General features: G+C 55.7%; 2 protein-coding genes across 9 annotated transcripts; one reads left to right on the top strand and one right to left on the bottom strand.

Moving 5' to 3' along the window:
• The first annotated feature begins 2,561 nt into the window (after positions 1 to 2,561).
• On the top strand, positions 2,562 to 11,288 carry ZNF500 (zinc finger protein 500). 2 transcript variants are annotated; one of them, XM_027961429.3, is made up of 7 exons: positions 2,562 to 2,780; positions 3,381 to 3,884; positions 5,370 to 5,553; positions 5,749 to 5,816; positions 6,774 to 6,882; positions 8,490 to 8,603; positions 9,616 to 11,288. In XM_027961429.3, the coding sequence occupies exons 1-7, from the start codon at positions 2,574 to 2,576 to the stop codon at positions 10,218 to 10,220; spliced, it is 1,791 nt and encodes a 596-aa protein (XP_027817230.2). In that variant the 5' UTR covers positions 2,562 to 2,573; the 3' UTR covers positions 10,221 to 11,288. The 2 variants fall into 2 exon arrangements, with proteins under 2 accessions (XP_027817230.2, XP_027817229.2); XM_027961428.3 differs by having other exon boundaries at positions 6,774 to 6,972.
• A 1,614-nt stretch (positions 11,289 to 12,902) lies between these two features.
• On the bottom strand, positions 12,903 to 23,489 carry DNAAF8 (dynein axonemal assembly factor 8). 7 transcript variants are annotated; one of them, XM_027961566.2, is made up of 10 exons: positions 23,297 to 23,489; positions 21,708 to 21,849; positions 21,184 to 21,312; positions 19,533 to 20,018; positions 17,877 to 17,994; positions 15,866 to 16,007; positions 14,930 to 15,058; positions 14,435 to 14,521; positions 13,343 to 13,614; positions 12,903 to 13,257 (listed from the first exon to the last, which is right to left on the bottom strand). In XM_027961566.2, the coding sequence occupies exons 2-9, from the start codon at positions 21,813 to 21,815 to the stop codon at positions 13,347 to 13,349; spliced, it is 1,467 nt and encodes a 488-aa protein (XP_027817367.2). In that variant the 5' UTR covers positions 21,816 to 21,849; positions 23,297 to 23,489; the 3' UTR covers positions 12,903 to 13,257; positions 13,343 to 13,346. The 7 variants fall into 7 exon arrangements, with proteins under 7 accessions (XP_027817367.2, XP_014959553.2, XP_060261620.1 ...); XM_015104067.3 differs by having other exon boundaries at positions 12,903 to 13,614; XM_060405637.1 differs by lacking the exon at positions 23,297 to 23,489 and having other exon boundaries at positions 21,708 to 23,067.
• Between the last annotated feature and the right edge of the window lie 193 nt (positions 23,490 to 23,682).

Genomic DNA, 23,682 nt, shown 5'->3' with positions numbered 1-23,682 from the left:
AAACACTGGGCTGGAAGGAGCACAAACTGGAATCAAGATTGCCAGAAGAAATATCAATAACCTCAGATATGCAGATGACACCACCCTTATGGCAGAAAGTGAAGAGGAACTAAAGAGCCTCTTGGTGAAAGTGAAAGAGGAGAGTGAAAAAGTTGGCTTAAAGCTCAACATTCAGAAAACAAAGATCATGGCATCCGGTCCCATCACTCCATGGGAAGTAGATGGAGAAACAGTGGAAACAGTGTCAGACTTTATTTTGGGGGGCTCCAAAATCACTGCAGATGGTGATTGCAGCTGTGAAATTAAAAGATGCTTACTCCTTGGCAGAAAAGTTATGACCAACCTAGCTAGCATATTGAAAAGCCAGAGATACTACTTTGCCGACTAAGGTCTGTCTAGTCAAGGCTATGGTTTTCCAGTAGTCATGTATGGATGTGAGAGTTGGACTGTGAAGAAGGCTGAGTGATGAAGAATTGATGCTTTTGAACTGTGGTGTTGGAGAAGACTCTTGAGAGTCCCTTGGACTGCAAGGAGATCCAACCAGTCCATTCTGAAGATCAGCCCTGGGATTTCTTAGGAAGGACTGATGCTAAAGCTGAAACTCCAGTACTTTGGCCACCTCATGCGAAGAGTTGACTCATTGGAAAAAACTTTGATGCTGGGAGAGATTGGGGGCAGGAGAAGAAGGGGACGACCGAGGATGAGATTGCTGGATGGCTTCACTGACTCAATGGACGCAAGTCTGAGTGAACTCCGGGAGTTGGTGATGGACAGGGAGGCCTGGCGTGCTGCGTTTCATGGGGTTGCAAAGAGTCGGACACGACTGAGCGACTGAACTGAACTGAACTCCCGGCTGAGGCTGACAGAATGGCAGGCTGCTTGTGCTCAGCTTGAGCGCCAGTGCTCTGGACTGGCCCCCACCTTGGTTCTGGTTCCCTCCAAGAGCCTGGCTTTCCTGACCAGCAGCCCAAGATTGTAAGGGGAAAATGCAGCACATGTGGTCCTGCCTTGCTTGAAGCTCCACCACGAGGCTGCCCTGAAATCTGGTGTCTTCCCTTAAAGATATCTCCCACTATGCAGGGGTGGTCCCCAGAAGCCAGGGGGTGGGCAGCCCAGTGTCTTGTTCTGCCTGTGTGCTCACAAGAAAAAGTGGATGTTGGTTGTAGCGGGGGAAGTGAAATGTGAGCGAAAATGGAGAATGAAGCAAGAATGAAGTGGATGGAAAGAAGGAAGCCAGTGGGAGGTGCTAGGCCTGGGGGTGCCAGTGCTGAAGGACTCAGGGTCGTCTGGTGGTTAGTCACTGATTTTATGGAGCTCTTACGACTCACCACCAGGCACACAAGCCTCACCAGATCCTCTACCTGCTCAGAGCTCCCTACCTGCCTACACCTCCCTCCTCCAAGCTCCACAGGGACACCAAAGACTGACTGTCCAGTTCACCTCCTGTTCATGGTGCCTGCAGAGCAGAGCCCAATAAATACATATTTGTTGATCAAATTAACAAATGAAGAAATAAGCAGTTGATAACCAAGATGCACCAAACAAGTAATTTTGTCAGTCTTCATCTTCCAGCCTCTAAAATTGGAGTTAGAACTAAGATACCGGAGTTCCAGCCTCACCCCAGCTCTGCACCTACTGGTTGTGTGTGTCTTTGGGCAGGTCACTGAACCTCTGCACCTGTGTTTTGTTGTTGCTGTTTTGTTACTAAGTTGGCTAAGTTGTGTCCAACTCTTTGGCTACCCCATGGACTGTAGCCCTCCAGGCTCCTCTGTCTGTGGGATTTCCCAGGCAAGAATATTGGAGTGGGTTCCCGTTTTCTCTTCCAGGGGGTCTTCCCGGCCCAGGGATCGAACCCAGGTTCCCTGCATTGCAGCAGGTTCTTTACCATCTGAGCCACCAGGGAAGACCTGCACCTCTGTTTACTGATCTTATAAAACAGGGATAATAAAACCGCCTTTGTTTCAAAGAGGAACCGATTTAATAATTACAAAGCGTTTAGAACAGAGCCTGGCATATACATTGTACTGTGTAAGTAAAGCAGTAGATTTCCAGGGTCCCCTCCACCTCGGGACTTTCTCAGGTCGGGGGAAGTGGTAGAACGGAAGCTGGGAGAATGGCCAAGTAGGTGGGTAGCCTCTGTAGCACTCACATGCGCAGTGAAGGTGCAGGGCTGTTCCGGCCTACAGTGCCTACTGTAGTGGGTAGCCTATTCCTTCTCCAGTGGACTCAGGAACCAGGGTTCCGTGCTCTGCAGGCGGATTCTTGACCAGCTGAGCTACCAGGGAAGCCCACAGCGCCTCGTAGGACCCTAGTCTAACCCAGGGCAGTTCAGTTCAGTTCAGTCGTGACCGACTCTGCGACCCCCGTAGACCGCAGCCCGCCAGGCTTCTCTGAACTGAGCGGGTCCCACCTCGCGGAGCAGAGTCGCTCCCTAGTTCGTTTCTTTGCGTGAAAGTCGGTTCAGCCAATAGTGAAAGGGCTGCGTTACCGAAAATGCCTCCCTTTGGCCCGCCCTCCAAGACCCATCCCCATTCAACAGCGGGCTTGAACGAGCGAGGACTACGTTACCCAGAATGCTTCCCTTGGGCAGCCCTCGCGGCCTTGCTCTCCAGCTCGACGCGCGGCTCAGCCAATGGTCGCTTCTGAGCGTCCGGGTCTGTGTTGCACGGATACTGGTCCTAGTTTCTGGACCGCCTAGACCTCCGTACCCACTGTCCCACTCCTGTTCCACCCCGCAGCACCGGCTCGCCGCGAGCTCCCCACGAGTCGCAGCGCTGTCGGTGAGTGCGGACGCAGGGTCCCCGCTCGGGCTTCTGTCCGCGGCGCTTGATGGAGCGTGGTTCGTGTTCGGCCTCGGTCCTAGCTGTCCCTCTTGCTGAAGGGACGAGACGGGAAAGCGGGTCGGCCAGGGAGTCCTGACCCTGTCAAGACACTGGAGGGAGAGGGGCTGTGGTGGGGCTCTTGGAGCCCGAAATCCGGGTTCAGGTTGGGATAGAATCTAAGCCCTCTTGGACAGGGAGGTCCCAGATTCTCATTACATTTTCAAGGGACCTCGTCCAAAAATGGCAAACTGTGAAAATGAAAACCCAGCCTCTCTAGAATTATGACCGCGTTCCAGGCTCTGTGTTAAAGTAAACCCTTTTAAAACATCCTGTTTAGTCCTCTCAGCAACCTCTTTCACTTGAAGAACTGAGGCCAGGAGATTAAGAAATTCTCCTGGGAATTATGGGGTTAGTAGTGAAGACAGGTTGATCTACTTTAACTGTTTCTTTTGCCAATAAGGGAGAGTTGGCCTTGGGGCCAGGGCAGGGGCTTATGGGCGCAGATGCTTATTCAGCCTCTGTGCTGCACCCCATATGAATTTAACTGTCTCTCCACAGAGCCCTGAAAACATCTTTCCCAGTGTCTGGCCAGAGGTGCAGGGAGAGACAGGCGTTATTTCCAGGCTGGAGAAAGGGCAAGGGCCGCCAGGAGCAATGGCGACCTCTCCTGGCCCCCAGCCTCTGGCCCCCCTGGAGCAGGATGAGGGTGACATCCTCGTCGTGAAGGTGGAGGATGACTACTGCTGGGAAGAGGAGCCCTCCCTGGAGGCGGAAGACCCCAGCCCTGAAACCTTCCGCCAGCTCTTCCGGCTGTTCTGCTACCAGGAGGTAGCGGGGCCTCGGGAGGCCCTGAGCCGCCTCTGGGAGCTCTGCTGCCGCTGGCTGCGGCCCGAGCTGCGCACCAAAGAGCAGATCCTGGAGCTGCTGGTGCTGGAGCAGTTCCTGACGGTGCTGCCGGGGGAGATCCAGGCCCGGGTGCGGGAGCAGCAGCCAGAGAGTGGTGAGGAGGCCGTGGTCCTCGTGGAAGGGCTGCAGCGGGAGCCCAGGAAGCAGAGGCCGCGGGTGAGGTGGGGGGCATTTGGGCCCTGAGGTGAGGATTCGGGGCCCTGCTCCTGAGGTCTGCATTTGGAGGTTCCATGGGCTCTGGGCTGACACTGAAGACCGTAGCTGCAGTTCCCCAGCCTTGGCTAGCGTGAATGCATCTCTTGTTTAACCACTGTAGTCCCCGTTGCCCTTTCTGAGCTATATGGTTTGGTTCCTTAACCCCATCCCAACATACGCAGGTTTTGATGGGAGAGAGGCTGGAGGCCTTTTAAGGCTGGACCTTGAGAGTTGAAAAGATTCCCAAAGAAGGAGGAGCCCTGGGAAGAAAGACCAGGTGCTGATGGGTGCCCTGGTTGGAGCCCCAGTCTCTCCAGGGCCGTACCATTCAATACAGTAGCTGCCATGTGTGGTTTTTCTTATAGTTTAATAAAATATAAAGTAAATTTATAGGTTGTATTTTACCACGTTCCAGAGGCTCAGTCGTCACATGTGGCCAAGTGCTACTTGCTGGACAAGGATAGCACAGATTATGGGACACTTCCATCATCATGGAACGTTCTCCAGAAAGCACCACTCTTGAGCACTCTCCTCCTCCTCAGCAAATTTGGGGAGTTTTGGGGAGTCCCTTACAAATCTCTTCTGCTTGGGTCAGATTGGTTCCTTCCGACTAGATACTTGGCAAACCGCAGGTCACCTTTCTTGCCGCGGCAGTGCCAGTGGCTGCACACTGCTGTTCTTTTGCATCTGTCAAAAGAGATCAGCACCCACCCCACCACCAAAAAAACCCTGACCACAAGGTGAGTCGAATGCAATAAGCAAATCCTGCCTTGAGATGGCCAACAGGAATCCAGGAGCCCTTCTCAGACCCCCGCCAGCCTGGGCGCTTGGGGTCCCTGGCACGGGCTTTCCTCTGCCACTGTGCACCGTCACCTCCGGGTGACAGAGCTGTGAAATGTTAAGCCTGGGACAGGGTCCCTGGCGCTGGTTTCACAGTTCCCCAGGGACGTCTCTTGTCCTTGGTACGGTTACGGAGGTCAGTGCACCCTGAGATCCAAGTTCGTCTGATTCGCCTTCCCTAGAATTAGGAGGTAGATGGTTCCAGAGGGCCTGGAGATGACCTTAAGAAGTGGGACAAGTACAGTAACCCAGACTTCCGAGATGAAAGCTGATTCGGGGCCTTCCTGGCTCAGTCCTTTTGGGAACACTCACGGAAGGGAGGAAGGGTGAGAGTGTGATACGGTGTGATGGAGCGAGATGCAGAGTTTCAGGAGTGGAGCAGGCCTCCCCTTCCCCAGCTTGGAAGCCTGACCTCTTCCCAGGTCACTGGCCTTCTTCCTGGGGGCTAGCTGAAGGGCACGTGGATGGTTGCAGAGGCCATCAGACTGAACAAGGCGGCCCGGTGATGAGGCAGAGTGGGACCAGGGTGCCCATGATGAAGGGTGGGGCACCTGTGGACACCCCCAGCCTCCTGGGAGCTGGCGGGCACATGTCTGTCTGTTATAGGATCCAGAGTTGCTCCCTAATGACACGCTGTCCCATGGGACAGAGGAGTGGTTCTCGAAACACCAGGTGGAAGCCCAGCCAGAGGAGCTGTCCCTGGGGGAAGGGGCTCAGCACTCCAGCCAGCCACCCCCAGCCCAGCTGAGCCACAGGCCAAGAGGAGGCCCCTCGCTCTGGCCAAACAGGGGTGAGTAGCTGCCCCTTTCGAGGAAAGCGGAGCCCTACACCCAGGAAGGGAAAGGGGAAGGACTGCGGCTGGTCAGACCTGCGTGCCTGTGGGGTGGGCAGGCTCCCTGCAGGTGAGTGTCCATGAGGGGTGGCTGGACCTGTCCCGCCTTCGCTGCTGTGGCCATGGGTGGGTGACTCTGTACTCTCTCCCCAGGCCCCACAGCTTCACTGCATCAGGAGACAGCAGCCCTGGCCACATCCATCCTTTCAGCCTGGTCCCAGGTGAACAACTTCCCACTCTGCAGCGTCCCCATGCATCCCATGCCCTTGTTACAGGCACGCTTCTCTCAAGTGGTCAGGTCTGTGGGTTTTCGAGGCGGACCCTCACCCCCTGCTCTCTGATGCCACCTGAGTATCAGGTGTGTGCTGGAGGATTCTGCGGTCCCAGTGGTAAGCTCGGGCAACCGCTTCAAACCAGCTGTATGTTAAAATCTCCTAGGATCAGGGTAAAATTAGAGAATTTTCCCCCAGACCTGGCCTGGAATCCTAATCTCCTTTGTTTGTTTCAATAACAGCTCGGTTGAGGTATAATTCACATACCATGCAATTCACCCATTTAAAGCATACAGTGTTTAGTATATTTACACAATCAAATTTTAGAGCATTTTAATCACCTCCCCAAAATACCCCCCACCCATTAGCAGTCACTCCCCATTTCTCTCTCTCAGCCCCTGGCAGCCCCAGTCTTTCTGTCTCTGTGCATTTGCCTCTTCTGGATATTGTTTGCTTGGGTGTTAATTGTGCTCCCAGGTAACTCTGGTGCTAGACTTGGGTACCACTCGCCTAGAGGCATCCTGAAGTCCCCAGGTCACCCCATTCGGGTCTTGGGGCTGGCTTGAGCTGAGGCAGGGCAGGCTAACTTGTGAACCTGAAAAGTGTTGGCTCCAGTGGGTGAGATCTCAGCAGACGCAGCTGCTCCCTGCAGCACCTCTGTTCATGGTCCCTGGGCCTGCGGCACTGGCACGGAGCTTAGTGGTGACAGTGTCCTGAAAAGCAGGGTCCAGCTGTGCCTGAGCTGAGCTTCGGAAGAGCAGGTGGATAACAGCATGTGGAAAGGGGAAGGGTGGGAAGGGAAAAAGGCAGGGGAAGCAGGACCTTCCGTCATCACACGAGAGGAGGGGATGGGCGAGCCTGCCTGCAGGGGCAGCGGCATTGGCTCAGCGAGCTAAGTTCCCGCAGGTGCCGGTGACCTTGGAGGACGTGGCTGTGTACCTGTCCCAGGAGGAGTGGGGCTGCCTGGACGTGGCTCAGCAGGACCACAGCTGCGACGTGCTGCTGGAGGATGCAGGTGCCGTGGGGAGGCGCTGTCTGACGCCGTGCTGTGTCCCAGAGTGGGCGAGTCTCTGGGAGGGTGCCGCTTCCTTCGGGCTCATTGAGGGTGTGTGTTGGTCTCCAGCACCCGAGGCCCCTGGCCACCTCCCTGTTCAGGACTTTCCCTGGCTCCCGCCACCTTAGGAGCTGCTCTGACAGCTCTCAAACTTTAGTGGCCTGAAGAATCCCTGGGGAGGATGTGAACAGTAGGGACTCGTGCACCCCGTGTCCAGGGGATGGCTGCTTGAGTCAGGGCTGCTCCCTGGCGAGTCTGCTAAGCAGCAGCTGCACGCAGCCTGCACTGCCAGAGCCACCAGGTGTCCTGCTGGCGCCCTGCCTGCACTGACGGCAGTGTGGCGCTTGCCCCATCTCAGGCAGGTGCCCAGAGCTGTCCTGGGGGCCTTCTTTTCCTCCTCCACCACACGGTTGTCCAGTGTCAGTTCAGCCTCTGTGCCACCTCGGCCCCTGTGGGCAGGGCTTCTCTTGGCCACGCTCTGGCTGTCCACGGCCTCTCCTCCCCACCCCATGCTGTCCCTTCTTAGCATGCCCTGCTGCTCTTGACACTTGTTCTCTTCCTGAGATGTTTCCTGAAGGACTTGAGACCCTGCCTTGTATGAGTTGGAGTTCTCCAGAGCGAAAGAACTATTAGGCTGTGTGTGTATGGAGAGATTTAAGGAATTGGCTCTTATGATTGTGGTGGCTGGCAAGTCTGAAATTTGTACAGCAAGCCAGTTGGCTGGAAACCCAGGCAGGACTTCTAGGCTGCCGTCTGGAGGCAGAATTTCTTCTCCAGGAAGCCTCAAGTTTTGCTCTTAAGGCCTTCAGCTGATTTGGTGAGGCCCACCCTCAGTGTGGAGGGTAATCTGCTCCATTTGTAGTCATCTTGATTGTAGATATTAATTACATCTACAAAATAATCTCCACAGCAACATCTAGACCAGAATTTAGGGAATTCTCTGGTGGCTAATGTGGTTAGGGCTCTGTGCTTTCACTGCCAAGAGTGTAAATTCAGTCCCTGGTTGGGGAACGAACATCCTGCAAGCCACATGGCCAGGAAAAAAAAAAAAAAGCCTGCTATATAACCAGACGGTGACACCATAGCCTGGCTGGGTTGGCACAGAAAGTTAATGATCACACACTTTCATTTATATGCTCACTTTTTCCAAACTAAGTGTCTACACAACAAGCAGGGGTGAAGCTTGTCCACCGCCGAGAACACTGGCTTGCTGAGTGTGCAGCTTGCTGCCCCACCTCTCTGTGCCCTCTGTGCTGGGTCTGCCTCCTGCATGTGTTGTAACTCTTGGCCGTTTCCCCTCGGTTATGGTGAGACTCTGACACCTCGGGGCACCTGGTTTCCTTCCCAGAGCCAGGGAGAGCCGTGGGCCCTGTTTCCTCACTCACTTCCTCCTCTCTGAGCAGCCAGTCTACACAGAAGCAGAGCACCTCCCTCTCTGACTTTCAAGGCATTGAGCTTGTCCGCAGGTCCTCCTGACACCCCTTTGCCCTCACGAGGACGAGGTTGTTGCAGTCCTGTGTTCCGTCCCAGCCACACCCACATCCTCTCTTCTCTTTCCCCACGAGCAGGGCTCCCCACGCCTGGGCCCTATCTGACCGCCCTGCAGGGGCAAGGAGAAGGCCTGCGGGACCCAGCTCGAGCAGCCTCGGGGCCAAGGGAGGTCTCTGGTGGAGCCAGTTCAGGTAAGGCGTCTGCAAGGAGATGGCATACCAGATGAAAATCTCCCTTCTCCTGGGCTGAGACCTTGGTGACTGTGTCTGTGGGCTTCAAGCTCAAGGGCTTAGAGCAAGTGTTGGCAGGCTTTTTCCAAAAAGGGCCAGAAGTGAACAGGTTTTAGGGACCATGCAGTCTCTCTTGCCATCGATGCCTCAGCTCCACCGTCCTGGTGCCAAAGCAGCCACAGATGGTACAGAAAGACACAGGCGTGTGTGTGAAACTTCGCTTGCAAAGACAGACTGAGCCCCACCTGAAGGAAAGGCGAGGGGAGACGGGCTTTAGGGGCTCGAGAGGCACGCCCTCAGGGTCACAGGAGAGAGTCCTACCAGCTCAGCTGGGACAGTGTGCTGCGCGCAGGTGCAACGGGGAGCCTGGTCCCAAGGACGCCACGAGGGGCCGAGAGTCGCCCGGCCAGCAGAGCTTACTCTCCGGGGCCTGCACTGTGGGTGGGTTGCACACTCATGTGGCCACTCGGTGTGACCGTCTTGAGGAGCTGCCAGACTCAGTTCTCTGTAAAAGCTCTCCCCAAAGGCCAGGGCGGTGGTTCTGTCACGTCTCAGTTGTACAGACAAGGTGAACGTGAGCTTGAGCCCATGCTTGGCTTCCCTGATGAGCCAGTGTGGGAACAGGAGGGGCCCAGGTGGGGGTGGGGGAGTCTGATGTTTCTCGAAGGGCCTATCCCTCCCCTGTTGAATCATGGGCTTCCGTGTCCTCAAGTGTGGATGGGACCGTCACAGCCCCACCTCACAGGCCTTGATGAGTTGCTGTGTGCTTCTGAGCGTCTGCCCGTGATTTTAGTTCCTGGAGTCAAGCTCTGAGTGATGTGCGCCCGAGGAGGGTGTGGAGAGGGCACTTGAAGACCGCTCTGCATCATCCACCTCACATGGGCCGCCCTGCCCCTGCCCGCCCTCTCCGAGCATCCCTGCCCCCCTCCGCTCCCGGTGGAGCCCTCAGCTGCTGTGCTCTCTTCTGTCTCAGAGCATGGGAGCCATTTGGAGGATGGGGAGGACGCGTCGCTGAGCACAGCGTGGGCCCAGGCGCTCCAAGATCTGGGTCCGGGGCCCGGCCAGGCCAGACCCCAGCGGCCTCAGGACCCTCTTGGGGTCCGGAAGCCACACACGTGCCGCGAGTGTGGCAAGGCCTTCCGCAAGACGTCACACCTGACCAAGCACCAGCGCACGCACACAGGCGAGCGGCCCTACCAGTGCCAGGTGTGCGGGAAGCGCTTCGGCGACCGGTCCAACTGCAGCACTCATCAGCGGGTGCACACGGGCGAGAAGCCCTACGCCTGCGCCGAGTGCGGCAAGCGCTTCAGCCAGAGCTCCAGCCTGGTCATCCACCGCAGGACGCACACGGGCGAGCGGCCCTACCAGTGCCAGCTGTGCGGGAAGCGCTTCAACAACAGCTCGCACTTCAGCGCACACCGCAGGACGCACACGGGCGAGAAGCCCCACACCTGCCCAGCCTGCGGCAGGGGCTTCCGCCGGGGCACCGACCTCCGCAAACACCAGCGCACACATGGCGGGGAGCAGCCGCTGCGCAGACCCCCAGGGCTCCAGGACACGCCCGGGCCTTGGGCTTGATCTTTCGGGGAGCTGCAGGGTCGTTTCATTCCTGGAGTCAGCTCCCCATCTCCGGGCGTCTTCAGACTCTGTTCCTGTGGGCCCAGTGTGAGCAGGAAGCCAGGCCCTACAGGTGGATCAGTGTCCGGGGCTACCACGAAGAACGCACACGGGGGAGCACATAACGGCAGTGGGAATTCTCAGGTTGGGCCAGAGCCTGAAGTCAAGGTGCCTGTGGGCTGCTCCTCCAGGAGGCTCGGGTGGGGTCTACTCCGCGCTCTCCTCCAGGCTTGTGGCCACAGGGCTCTGCCACCGCCTCCCCAGCCCCTTCTGCGTGTCTCCGCGTGTTCTCCTGTCTTGTAAGGACGCCATCATTGGATTTAGGGCACACTTAATCCAGAACGACCTCATCTTAGCTCGTTACATCTGCAAGGACCTGTTTCCAAGTGGAGTCCTGGCTGAGGCTCTGACTGTTGACTTGGGGGACACCCTTCAGCCCACTTTGGGGGAAGCCTTGGTGGCTGCGGCCGCTTGCAGCTTTACGTGTCGCCGTCCTCCCAGGGTTGCTCTTTTCTTCCTGCAACCTCGCCGTGCTTGCCAGGTGTAGCCCGTGGGGGTCCTCCAGCATCACAGTGGTTGGGGGTTCCCCTCGCAGATCCACGGCTGCTCTGTTGGATGGACGGCTGGTGTGGGGATGCTTCCCTGAGACCCTTCCTTCTAACCTCCCCCGCCTGCTGGGAAGTCTGGGGGCTTCCCCAGGAGGTGCCAGGGCTGCCATTGTTCCAGCCCAGGTGGCCATGTCCCAGGATACAGGCTGGCCTTGGTTGCCCCGCTTTGTCTTTCTGATGTGGTCATGCCTCTGATCGGTTCCAATCTGTGGCCTCACGCATGGCTGAGTGGCGCAGTAAGAGGCCTTGTTTGCTGTCGTCACGAGTGAAGTGGTGGGGCAGCTCTGAAATCACTGGGTTTCAGGATGTTCCAACCGGTCACTAGACATACTGTAATTTCTCCACACCCCCCACACACCCGGGGGTGTGAGCTGCTCTGCTCTGCTCCCTTAATAAACAGCGTCTGTCAGTCGTCCTGGCACCTGTGCTCTGTCCTGCGTATTCTCTGGAGACGGGCCACCCAGTTGAGGGATGGGTTCTCCATTCTGGGCCAGCTTGTGGGGCACATAGTGTCACCAACAGCCCACCCGCCTGCCCCTCACAGACTCGCTTCTCATATCGCGTCTGCTGCTGGAGGTGGCTGCCCTCTGCCAGGCCTGAGAGCTGGGCCAATCCAGTGCCTGTTCCCTGACATTCTCTGTCCTGTAACAGGACTTCCCATTCTCCCATTCTAGATGGAAACTGAGACCTGAGAGCTTGAAGCACCTTGTCCAAGGGGCAGGACCCACTCTCAACCCTCGGCCTCCTGGCCTGCTGCTTCAACAGTCAGCAGAGTTGAACTTGGGACAAAGATTTTGTTTTCTGTCACTGTTAGGGAAACATCTTGAGTGAACTTACTGCCACTGAAAAGGGTAGAGAGAGTAGGGGAAATGGAATCTTAAAAACAGCCATTGCAGGACTTCCCTGGGAGTCTAGTGGTTAAGACTGCATGCTTTCACTGCAGGGGGCGCAGGTTTGATCCCTGGTTGGGGAACCAAGATTCTGCTTGCTGCACAGTCTGGCCTTCTGCCTCCACCACCACCCCCCACTCCTGCCCCAATAGTTTTTGCTCTTGAGAGCTAGTGACTAGTGGAGGCTGTGTGCCCAGTGCCTGAGCTCTGACCATGCTGTGTGTGCCTTGGAGTGGAGGGCGGGGGCCTCCACCGTGAGGAGAGGGCCTGGGGGCTCCCAGTGATGGTAGTCTGGCTCCAGTCCCTGCAGGACAGGTTCCCCGAGGCCTCGTGTAGCCTTGGAAGCCAGCTCACATCTGGCTTGTAATGAAAATGTTCCTTGTTGTCAAGAATGGGGGCTGCCGGTGAGGCCCCCGTGGCAAAATCAACTGGAGTCTGTGGCCCTGATCTTGGCTGCCTGTGGCTGGGCAGGGCCTGCTCTATCTTGTGTGGGGCTGGATGGGAAGGGGGCCCTTGCCCACCCTCAGGGCCTGGCAGCCAGTGGTGACCCCAGCTGAACACTGGAACACATCCCCAGGGGCCAAGGGCTGTGCTGGGCTGCCTGAACCCTTGGCACAGGGGGTCCAAGCCGACTGCTCTGCCCTTCCCATGGGGCAGACAGGGCGGAGGGGCGCTGAGACCTTGAAACAAGTTGGAGTCAGAACAGAGTTGTCGCAGAGTAGGGCTTCAGGCTGTTGGGAGCAGCTGGGCCAAGAACTGACGAAAGGACTGAAAATCGGTGGAGGTCGGGAGTAATGCTAGGAAAGGGTTGGTGAGGGAGACGGCAGAGCCTCTTCAGCTCTTGCTGGTCGTCCACGAGGGTAGGCATGGTTCCACTGTCCACAGGACAGTTTCCAGTGTTAGAACATTAATGTTCTGTATTTAAAAGTCAACCCACATTTACTTTGGAAGGACTCTAGAACATGATTATATATGTGCTGCCTTTGTGTCTTGGTTAAAGAAAAAAAGGCAAATTTCAGTCCACCCTTCCATCCAGACATCTGTGTGTGTGTGTGTGTGGTGTGCGTTGTATGTGGTGTGTGTTGTCTGTATGTGTGTTGTGGTTTGTTCAAAACAGCAAATATCAAGGACCCAGAAAATCAAGCTAAGTTTTTCAAGACCTTTTCAGCCCTGAAATTCTCTAAAGAAGTTTTACTTAAGCTTTGTAGTTACAAGAAAAAAAAAAAAAAAAAACACCTTGTATGATGGAAATCAATAGATGCACGTTAAAGAGGAAAAAAATGCAGAAATGGAAAAAGCTGGAAAAGAGCCCTAGTCCCACCGTCAGAACAAATCCATTGTCTCTGTGGTTTCCTCTGGCCGCTTTTGGAGGTTGTGGGGCCGTGTGGCGCGTCTGCTTTATGTACAGGTCCGCCCTGGTGTCCTTGCTGCGAGTGTGGGAAGATGTTCTGACTGATTTCCAGCAGAGGGCTGGCAGCAGAGCCCCAGCTGAGGGGGTCCCTGTGATGCAGATGGAAACGGGAGAGTGAGGGGACCACCAGTGCCTCGGTGTTGGTGTCGAAGGCAAGTCAGATCACCTGCTCACCTCCTCAGACCTGAGGCGTCTGCAGTTGGCCCTGAGGAGGCACCGGGCCCCCTGGGCTGTCGCTGGGACACCCCCCCGCAGGTCTGGTCTTTGTGCCCCTCTCGGCCCAGAGCGTTACGTGTTGCTTCACCCCAGGGCTGGACCCGGCCGGGTCTCCCGAAGCCTGAGCCTTCTGACTGACAGGACTCTCGCCGGCAGGCAGCTGAGGCCGAGCCGAGGCCTCCCGAGATGCCCTGAGCTGCTGGAGGAGCCGACTCTTCCCCGTGCAGTCTCTGTGACACAGGAGACGTGACCGCCGTCAGCGCTAAGTGAAGCCAACCTCCCAGTGCTGTGCCACAATACTGGGGTACTGTGCCCAAAACAGGACACCAGCAGAGGGAAGCCAGGGTGCTTCTGGAGCGCATGCCTAGTTCTCAAGACACTAAAGAATTCACGACTGCAGCCTCCCAGCCCGTGCCGTCACACAGCACGTCAGCATGTTAAAGGCCTCGGGAGGACACCTGTGTGGCACTTCTCAACCCCAGTTTGTCTCCCCTTTCTGTTCCTGGGATGTCCAGCCACACACCACGTGGGAAGAAAGCTGCAGGAGACCCTGACATTCCCAAGGGGCAGAATCTGCGAGGTCTGAAGTCCAAAAGCGACAGAGACTGCCAGAGTGCGCACTGCACATTCGCCCCGCGGCCCTGGGGTAGCCTCCGCTCCTCAGAGACCCACGCCTTCCCTGAACCGGACGTTTCACTTAGTTGACCTGAGCCTTTCCTCTCTGGCCGTTAACCAATCACGTAGTCCCATCCCTACAATATCTCTTCACCTCTGTTGCCATCACTGGCAGGGAGCAGGGAGCAAGTCAATTTGCAGAGCTATTTTTCAGAAAGAAAATGTAATCCCTTCTTGAGACCAAGCTAAGGCATCCTGGGGGTTGTCTGGAGGGGAGCAGGTCAGGCTGGGCTACCCTGCCAGCCTCCCAGAGCAGCCCACACCCTCCTGTGCCAGCTCTGTGCGTGCAAGATGCTGAGAGCAACGTCAGAAATGCGAGCTGGGACCAGGTGAGCATCCCCGCCTGTGACGGTGAGGGGCGCCCCGTGTGGTTACCGTAGCCTGGCTGGGCCCTGCGGGTCTCTCCGAGCTGCTGCCTCTTCCGCCTCCTCGCTGTCAGAGGAGCTGGAGTAGGAGCTGGAGCTGCGGGCAGACGAGAGGTGGGTTCCTCTGGACACGCCCAGTCTACTCTGGCCAGGCGTGGCTCTCGCCAGGGACTTGGAGCGCCCAGGGCTCCCATGTGACCCAGGGCAGGAGGATGGGCAGCCAGCCAAAGCCGCAGGGCCAGTGAGCTTCCTGCAGGTGCTGGAGGGGTGCGGCCAGGGCCGGGTACCCCAGCCTCGGCTCAGCGAGGCACCCCCGACCCTGTGCCCCAGCTTCCCCGCTGCCTGCAGGGAGGGCCTGTGGCTGGGGCCCTGTGGGACTGTGGGCCAGGCTCAGTTCCTGGCTGAAAGCCCTTCTTTAGTGAGCAGAGCTCCCAGGACCTGCTGTCCAAGTCCCCTTCCTCCCAAAGCAGCAGGTCTGCTGCAGGGCTGTCCGCACTTTCTGTACCTCTCCAAGGGCCCCTGGTCCAATGTCTTTGTCGGCCGCAGGTCAATAAATATGGTGGGAGGCTCCGCCGGGTTCCTCACCCGCATGTCCTGGGCCAGCGCCTGGAAGCCCAGCTCCCTGGAAGCACATCTGGGAGGTGGGGGTGGCTGAGTTACTTCCCGGTGGTCACCGTGACCTGCCCATGCTGGGCTGGGTGCCCCAGTGCAGGACCCTGAGGCAGGTCCTGAGAACAGCCCTCAAGATTCAGGCCAGCGCTGTCCAGTGGAACTCTGCGTGGCGGTTCTGTGTCTACTTTCCAGTATGGTAGATGCTCACCAAAAGCTATTTAAACTTGCATTTAAGCTAATATAAGTTAGAAATCCCGTTCCTCAGCTGCACTAGCCATGTGTAGCCAGTGGCACTGACTGGACAGTGCAAAATCCTTTCTACCAGACACATGGGTTGTCAGGGACAGAAGCCTACTTCAGCGAGCTCAGGCAAGAAAGGGAATTCCTGGCTCTCAGACTTCTAAAAAGGGTGGGACCACCAGAGTGTTGGAAGTTGGGACGCAGCTGGGCCTTAAGGGACCCCAGGGCCCTGTCCCCACCCCTGCCCACCCCGCCCCCCAGCTGACCTGGCTGGGGATAGGTGCTTGGGGCTAGCCCAATCAACGTGGCCAGAGGGAGAGGGTGCTCTCCTAGGGAGGATTCCCATGGGGTGGGAAAGAGCAGGTGCTTTGGGGCCTGAGTCCCAGCTCTGCCACTTATGTCCTGGGCAAATCAACCTTTCAGCCTGTTTCCCCATCTGTAAAATGGGGGTAATAGTAATACTGACCTGATCATATTCTTGAGATGAAGAGAAATACACATCAGGTGCCCTGCCCTTAAATCAAGTCACCGTGAATACTAAGAGAAGCTACTACTAGAGAGGACAGGGTCAGGGGTCAACAAAGCCCACCTGCTTCCGGCTTGCCGTGGCTGGGCTCCCCGGGGCATATCAGCAGGCACTCTCCAAGCAGAGGCGGCGGCTGTGGACTGTCTGGCACACAGGAGGCTCAGACGTTCCATGAGCCGGTCCTGGGTGCTGGGCTCGGTGTGGTCTGCGGAGAGGGCAAAGGCAGCTTGGTGGGGACACGGCCCCCACTTTGACCCACTGCAGCCTGAGCCTCAGGACTCCTCGTGTGGACATGCTAGGCTTATGCACAGAGAAGTGCCAGGGGCCCAGCCCACCCTCTGTGGCTCACAACTTTAGTGCGGCCCCCTCCAGCTCAGCAGGGTGAGGGGCCTTTTCTTTCACAAGCAGGGAGCTGTGTGCACCCCGGGAAGCAGGGGTGACCACCCATTCACAAGGTAGTCCACTTCCTGGCTCCTGTCTCACTTGTCAGAGGGAACCATGGTTAATAGTTCTGTGTGTTTTTTCCTTTTTTAAATAGCAACAGGGGGAGCTTCCCTGGTGGTACAGTAGTTAGCCTTTCAATGCAGGGGTGCAGGTTCAATCCCTGGTCAGGAAGCTAAGATCCACATGCCTCCTGGCCATAAACCAAAAATATAAGAAATACAAAATGCAAACAAACCCAAAACAGAAACAAAATTGTAACAAATTCTATAAAACCAGCCCACATCCAAGAAAAATCTTTAAAAACATTTAAAAACGGCAACACGATCACCCTCTATACATTTTTTGGTTGTTGTTATTTTTGCCTCACTAAGCAAGTGACAAGACTTAGCAACTTCACTTTCACTTTTGACTTTCATGCTTTGGAGAAGAAAATGGCAACCCGCTCCAGTGTTCTTGCCTGGAGAATCCCAGGGACAGGGGAGCCTGGTGGGGTCGCACAGAGTCAGACACAACTGAAGTGACGCAGCAGCAGCAGGCGGGATGTGGGATCTTAGTTCCCTGACCAAGGATGGAACCCATGCCCCCATGCAGTGCAAGAGTGGATTCTTAACCTCTGAACCACTAGGAAAGTCCCCCTCTATAGACTTTTTTTCACTGAATATACTTTATATCCTTCTGTGTTGAAACAGATGCGTGATGATAGACTGTAGAAGTGGAATAGCTTAATTAAAGGCTTGTGTGCCTTTAAATGAAGAACAGGGGAGTGGTAAAGAATCCACCTGCCAATGCAGATTCCTGGGTCAAGAAGATCCCCTGGAGCATAGTGGAAACCGACTCTAATATTCTTGCCTGGAAAATTCCATGGACAGAAGGGCCTGGGGGGCTACAGTCCATGGGACTGCAGAGAGTGGAACAGGAGCGAGAGACTGAGCAGATAGCACGCAAACAAATGGATGACAGATTCCGCTACACTGCCCCAGGGGGCGACCACCAAGGCCCTCAACCCTGCCCCACTTGTAGAAGGGCGAGTTTCTGCATATCGTGCTCTAAGGGGTTAAATTACAGATAAAACCCTTTTTAAAAGGAGCCTTTGCTCTGGAACCAGGGGCTGGAAATTGCACCTTTACCTCAGGCCTGCCTGCACTCGCTTTTATGGGCCAGAGGGGCCAAGAGGGATGAGAAACTCTTGGGACTGTTAGGAAACCGCCCAGAGCCAGGCCACAAGCCCAGTGAAGGAGCTACCCCTGGCTTTGTTTGTAAAGAGAGAGGCAGTGGAAGCAGGATTCTGTTTAGGAGCTGGCTGAAGGGGGCACAAAATGCAGGATTACGTGGCTTCCAGAGGGAAAGAGGAAGGTCTGAGGAGGTGGGGAGGAAGGAAAAGGCAGTCACATATATAGTGGGTGGATGAATGCGTGAGTTGGTGGGTGAATGAAAGGATGGATGGGTGGGTGGATGAAGTCTTGCGTCCTGCGTGTGTGGGAAGGTGAGGGCTGAGCAGCACAGAGGGCACAGCAAGCTGCTGAAGTGACCCTGCCCAGCCCACCCCCCATTTCACTGGGAAGCCCTGGGAGGAGCCGCTTGTGGAGATGCACTTGCCCCCCCACCCCACCCCGGGTGCTCAAGGTCAAACCTTGGCCCTGGAGGTGGTCAGCCGCCCACCACGCAGCTCCAGGAGCACCATCTCCCCGGTCCTCTTCTCGCCCAGTCAGACTCAGAAGGACTTGATCCAAATCCCACTCTTCAAGTTCCTGAAATAATTAAAGCAGGCTGCCTCGGGGTCCCAGGGACAGGAATTTTGGATCCACGGAGGCTGTCCCGGGATGGCTGGGGCAGAAACCAGGGTTGAGATGAGGCGGCTCACTCACCTACCCCGGCACACCTACCCCACACATAGGCTTTGCAGAATGAACTACCCCCATGAAGGTGGGTGGGTCCTGCCTTTCTTGCCACCCCCTTTCCTATGCCCTTTTTGGGGCAATACTTCTATTTCTGGTACAAAGACATTGTCTGGCTTGGAGGAAGCTCAGTGTCATTTTAAAATTATTTAGGTTCAGACAGGTTTAGAATGTTGGGAGGTTAGAACGTTTTGCTCCTTTAAGAAACACAGCAGCTGTTGGGATTGGAGGGCTTGGAAGAGGGCTGTGGGGATGGTGATGCAGTGGGCATAGAGATGTTAATCAGGAATTAGAGTGTCCCGTTAAGGCTTTGAGCACCTCCCACAGGGGTTGAGGAAAGAATGGAATTGACAGGATAGAATTGGTGAAAGTGACCTCCAGGTACACTCGATGCCAGTGTTCTCTAGGTTGTTACGAAAACCTGTCAAATAAGGCAACAAAGATAATTTTGTGATGTTTCTATGTCATATGGGGGCATCTTCTAATGAGCCCATCTTTCTCGGGGCGGGCTGGTTTGCGTGACTGACCAGGGCTCACCTGTTTGATAACTTTGTAAAGCTGAGAAATGCAAGGGTTTTCTTTTCCCTCCATTGGAGCAGCTAAGCCCAAAGGTACCGGTTCTGTTGCCCCATTGAGCCTACTGTACTTAGGGTAGCAATTTAATCTCCACATTCCCCACTCCCCTGTTGAACAAAATCCAAGTTTCTCATGATCCCTTTGAACGGCCTTTGTCATCTTGCTGGTTCTCGTGGATGATCTGAATAACAGCATTAACGGGGGCTCACTGTTTGTATGAGAACAAGGGCTTGAACGTTTTCAGATGCTGCTTTGTCACGGTCTGCTCTATCTTCTGTGTCTTCATGGTGATGCCTGGGATTAGTTTTTTCTTTCTTTCTATTTTAAGAAAGCTGGGGACTACCTGCTCCTCCCTGTTCACTGTAACTCTGAGGATTGTCTGTCTGGCAGGTAGGACTTGCCTGCCTGATGGTAGGCCTGGTGCCGTGGGCCTGAGGTCATTGCTACAGACTGAATATCTGTGTCCCTCCAAAATTCATGTGTTGAACTCCTAATCCCCAGTGTGATGGTGTTTGAAGGTGATGAGGTCACGGAGGTGGAGCCCTCATGAATGGGATTGGTGCCCTTAAAAAGAGACTCCAGAGAGCTCCTCCTTGTTCCAAATGAACCAGGAAGCATGCTCTCAACTAGACACCAAATGTGATGGAGCCTTGACCTTGGACTTCCAGATTTCAGACTGTGAAAAATTAGTTTCTGTTGTTTAAGCCCCCTGCCCAAGTCTATGGGACTTTTGTTACCACAGCCCAAAGAGCCTAAGACAGATGTAGTGGGGAGGACCAACACCTCGAGGAAGCCTGGGCTGGGGGCATGCCTACCTGGAGGGAAAGCACGGGCAGACACCCCGGGGGGTCCTCTGAAGGCACCTCCACAGCATCGCAGGCCTTCTCCTTCCCTCGGCTCGCGTCAGGGCAGGCTGCGTCCTGGCTGTCCCAGGTGACTTTGTGGAGGATGTCTTTCTCAATCATCTTCCTCCTCTCCCTCCGCAGGCCTCTGCGGCTGGCTGCGTCCGAGCCTTCCTGGGCCTCTGAGGCTGCGCCCGGGGGCTCTATCTGCAGGCCTGCTTCCTGAGCAGAGCGGATGGCCTCTCCCTGAGGCCCCTGGCGAGGACTCTGGGACACACTGGTGTTGAGGGTCCCACTCGCATCATCATCCTGCCGTGGGGGGCTCTTTGCAGACATCCTGAGAAGAGAGCTGCTCTTGCCGAGGGCCCTTCCTTCCAGAGGGGCCGACTCCTGGGGCTGGGGCCACGCATTCCACTCGCCCCAGGGCTCCACGGCGGATTCTACTGGCACCGCAGCTAGCTATGCAGGAAACAGGTGTCCCTGGTTAGCAGCCTCCAAACATCCCTGGGCGGGGGCGGAGGGGGGCGGGTGTTGTGTGGTAAGATGTGCAAGGAACATAAAATCTGCCATGTCAACCATTTTTAAATGTACAGTTCAGTGGCATTGACTGTATCCTAATGCTGTACAAACCATCCCCACAGTCTATTTCCAAAAGGTTTTCATCACCTGGACAAGAAGCCCTGTGCCTCCCCTCCCCAGCCCCTGCCGAGCTCCCATCTACTTCCTGTCTCTGCAGGTTTGCCTGGCCCAGAGATCTCACAGGCCTGGAGTCACACAGTGTTTCTCTTCTGTGTCTTTCCGCTTGGCTTTGTGTTTCCAAGCTTCCCGTGTTGTGCTGTGTGTCAGGGCTGCATTCCTTTTCGTGGGTGAATTATATTCTGTTGTATGGAGACACTTCATTGTATCCATATTGTCTGTTGTTTATCCAATTGTTCATCCATTTTGTCTGTTGATGGACACTTGGGTTGTTCCACCCTTTTGGCCAGTGGGCACAGGTGCAAGTGGTTAGAGGTGGAAAAGACAACACCCAGGCCTCAACCCCTGTGAGCTGGTACAGGGTCTTCCATCCCAGGTTAAACCATAATTGTATGGAAGAGTAACTGCTGAGGTAATTGTAGAAATGGAAAAAACACGAAATGAAGTGAAGTGGACATGGTTCCAACTGAACTAACCAGGGCGCTTGGCAGCCTTGGCAGTTTTCCTGTTTAGAGTTATTTCAGATGTATTTCTAGGCCTGGCTCGGCGGTGGGGGGCGGGGGGTGGGGGTGGGGGGGGTGACTTCTGGTGTGGACATGCTCTGGCTCCATATGATGACCCTGGGTCAGTGCTTGCACTCAGGACTGTGTGTGGTGAGGGGTCAAAGGGAAGAGCAAGGGGTACAATCAGATAGGAAATCAGGTCCCTGGCCCCAGCTCTAAGTATTCTGGGCTCCTGGGAGCATGACGTGCACAAGGCCAGTAGACGTCTGGTGTCTGAACTCCTTGGGCCGTACCTGGAGAAAGGCCCGGGTGATACTAGACCAGGGGCGTTAACCTCTTTAGAACCACACTGCTTTAAAGCCCAGTGAGAGCCAGGAGCACCCACACCCAGGTTCGTGGTCCCCTGGAGCCTGCCTTTAACAAACCTCAGGAGGAGACTCAGAGGAAGTCACCCAGGCCTCAGCAGGGTCGTCGGCCAGTTCCTCTGACAAGTCTGGAATCAGGGTGGTTTCATTTCGCTGGAAGATGAACAGCTCCTCGTCCTCGCGGTCTGACTGTGGACAGATGAGAAAGGTTTGGGTTAAACAGCCAGAGGCAGAGCCAGGAGGGCCTCAGCTTCCACCCACCTGCCCTGCCCCAGGCTCTCCGACTGTCTGGGGGGACCAGTTCTCTCCCAAAGGGCCTCACTGACACCCATTTCAGAGGCTGATATAGAAATGGGCTCAGCAGCACCACCTGGTGGAGGTGAGATCCAGGGCACCCAGTTCTGGGTTACCTGCCACCTGCTAAGCCCAGTTAATGCCTGGCACAGAATGCCTGGCAGGGCAGTGAGGTGACAGCTTGGTACTTCACTTACATGACACAGAGCTCTCCGGTCAGCATCGTGTCTGTCATGGGAGGAAAGGACAGTGGGGGCCTAGGAAGATGTCGGAAGAAGGTGCTTGCTTACCGAGGAGGAATCCGAGTCCAGAGATGGGAGCTGATGCTTGGCGGCCTCAAGGATGGCGTCCCAGGGGTTGGGCAGCAAGGGCCGCCCATCTTCATCAGGAGATGCCATGGGGTGCCTCTCAGCGTACCATCATCCAAGGAGCCTTGCAGAGCACATGGAGTGAGGTGAGAGGGTCCCAGCGGCAAGGGTCCAGAGCTCAGGGTGCTGATTTTCCAAAGCATATACATACCATCCCTTGCCTTGGGGGAGTGAAGACAGATTGGGGGACCACACACCCCATCTCCCTTCTAGTTGGCAGGTTCCTGTTACTGAGTGTCAGCCACTGTGCCATCACGTACTGTATGTGTGTCTGCACAATGCAGGATGGAGCCACAGATAAATGGATATGGTGATATTTTACAATATATAGATATATGTATTGATATATATGTATTTGATATGTGGATATATGGATATGATGTACAGAATGATACATAGATATATGTATAGATATATGATAGATATACATATAGATATATGTAAACTATATATGTCCAATATAACATAGATACTATTATTATCTACAGACAGAATTTGTATCAAAGTCAGAGGGGATTTCAAGCTACTACTTTTTACTGCCCCCTTACAAAGGAACAGAATAGACATTTTGGAGTCCCCAGAACACTTTTTTTGGAGTTGACACTCAAATTGTCAGGCCAACACACCCCTTTTGTATCCCAGAGTCTTAACAGACCCCCTTCAGGGGTCAAGGAGGCTTAGAATTGTGGGGTGATGGCACTTCAGAGCCGGCGTCTTGAGAGTACTTGCAGCCTGAGAGGCCTCTGTCACTATAAAATGGGAAGAGAACACTCCTGCCCCAGCCCTGGCCCCCAACAAGGGAAGCAGCAGGCGAGGTGAATGGGGACTTTTTGCTTTTTCTGTGCTCACAGGAGTGGGACAGGAGCTTGGTGTACCCTGATCTGGGAACAGCAGGGCAGGTCTGGTATATACATCACAGGATGTTCTCCGGCTGCAGGGCAGATCAGAGGGCAACAGAATCACCTGGTTGAAGGGGACAACCGGAGACTCTTAAGTTCTCCAGGAGGACAAAGTAACAGAGAAAGAAAAGGCATTACAGGTTGCGGCAAGAGCACCTAAGAGCTCAGAGGAGTGAAAAGTACCTAACGTGTTGGGGGAAGAAATTTTCACTTGCTGGAGTTTGCGGTGCAAACGGACCAGACCGTGAAGGGTCCTGAACGCCAGGTTGAGGAGCGTCGCTCACCGAACGGGCTGCCGAAAGCCACACAAAGCAGCAGCCCCAGTCTGGCATAATCCCGACCGTGCCTCCACGTCCGTTTCTTGGCTGCGGCCCGTTAGCCCCGCCCCCGCCCAGCCCCGCCCCCCACGCCCCCGCGCACCGCCCAGTCTCCGGCACCGCCTACCGCCCCGTCTCCGGCACCGCCCACCGCCGGACCGCGGGTTGTTATGACAACTGGACGCCACCGGCCACTCGGGTGGGGCTTTTAAATTCCAAAGTTCGGAAACCGGAAACCATCGCGCGTCCTCCCACCTATTCCCCAGCTTGCTTTCCCAGCCCCCACCCTGTCCACCTCCCAACAATTATCTCGCAGCTGCGGCCTCGGCCTCCGCCTCTCTTCCCGGCCTCGACAGGGACGAAAAGGGCCCGCCGCGCCTCTTCGGTCGTGTTCTCCCGCTTGGGCAGCGGCGCGATTACTAAGGCCGTCGCCGCCTTCGGAATCCCGGTTCATCAGTCTTACATCACTGAACAGCCACATCCTTCCCACCCACCCCCCCCGCTCGTCTTTCGGGACTTGGCGCGTCCTGCCGCTCCTGAAACACGATTGGTTCCCCTGGCCAGCGGAGGGGCGGGGCAAGGAGGACTCCCCCTGCTCATTGGCTGCTGTGGGCGTCACACAGAGAGCCGGGCGAGCTGACCGGAAGGTCCGGGTGCGGGACGGACGAAAAATCTACAGCG

Source organism: Ovis aries, chromosome 24, assembly GCF_016772045.2.
Source record: "Ovis aries strain OAR_USU_Benz2616 breed Rambouillet chromosome 24, ARS-UI_Ramb_v3.0, whole genome shotgun sequence".
Taxonomy (NCBI): domain Eukaryota; kingdom Metazoa; phylum Chordata; class Mammalia; order Artiodactyla; family Bovidae; genus Ovis; species Ovis aries.
This window is presented reverse-complemented; position numbering and strand designations above follow the sequence as displayed.

Excerpts from the sequence above, each read along its gene's own strand:
- DNAAF8 (XM_015104067.3), bottom strand. The coding sequence starts at position 21,815 with ATGGCATCTCCTGATGAAGATGGGCGGCCCTTGCTGCCCAACCCCTGG. Across the intron at positions 16,008-17,876 it reads TGACCACCTCCAGGGCCAAG|ACCACACCGAGCCCAGCACC; the intron begins GTTTGACCTTGA and ends CCCTCTCCGCAG. Across the intron at positions 14,522-14,929 it reads GACCAGGGGCCCTTGGAGAG|CTCCAGCTCCTACTCCAGCT; the intron begins GTACAGAAAGTG and ends GTCTGCCCGCAG.
- ZNF500 (XM_027961428.3), top strand. The coding sequence starts at position 2,574 with ATGCTTCCCTTGGGCAGCCCTCGCGGCCTTGCTCTCCAGCTCGACGCG. Across the intron at positions 3,885-5,369 it reads CCAGGAAGCAGAGGCCGCGG|GATCCAGAGTTGCTCCCTAA; the intron begins GTGAGGTGGGGG and ends TGTCTGTTATAG. Across the intron at positions 8,604-9,615 it reads CTCTGGTGGAGCCAGTTCAG|AGCATGGGAGCCATTTGGAG; the intron begins GTAAGGCGTCTG and ends CTTCTGTCTCAG.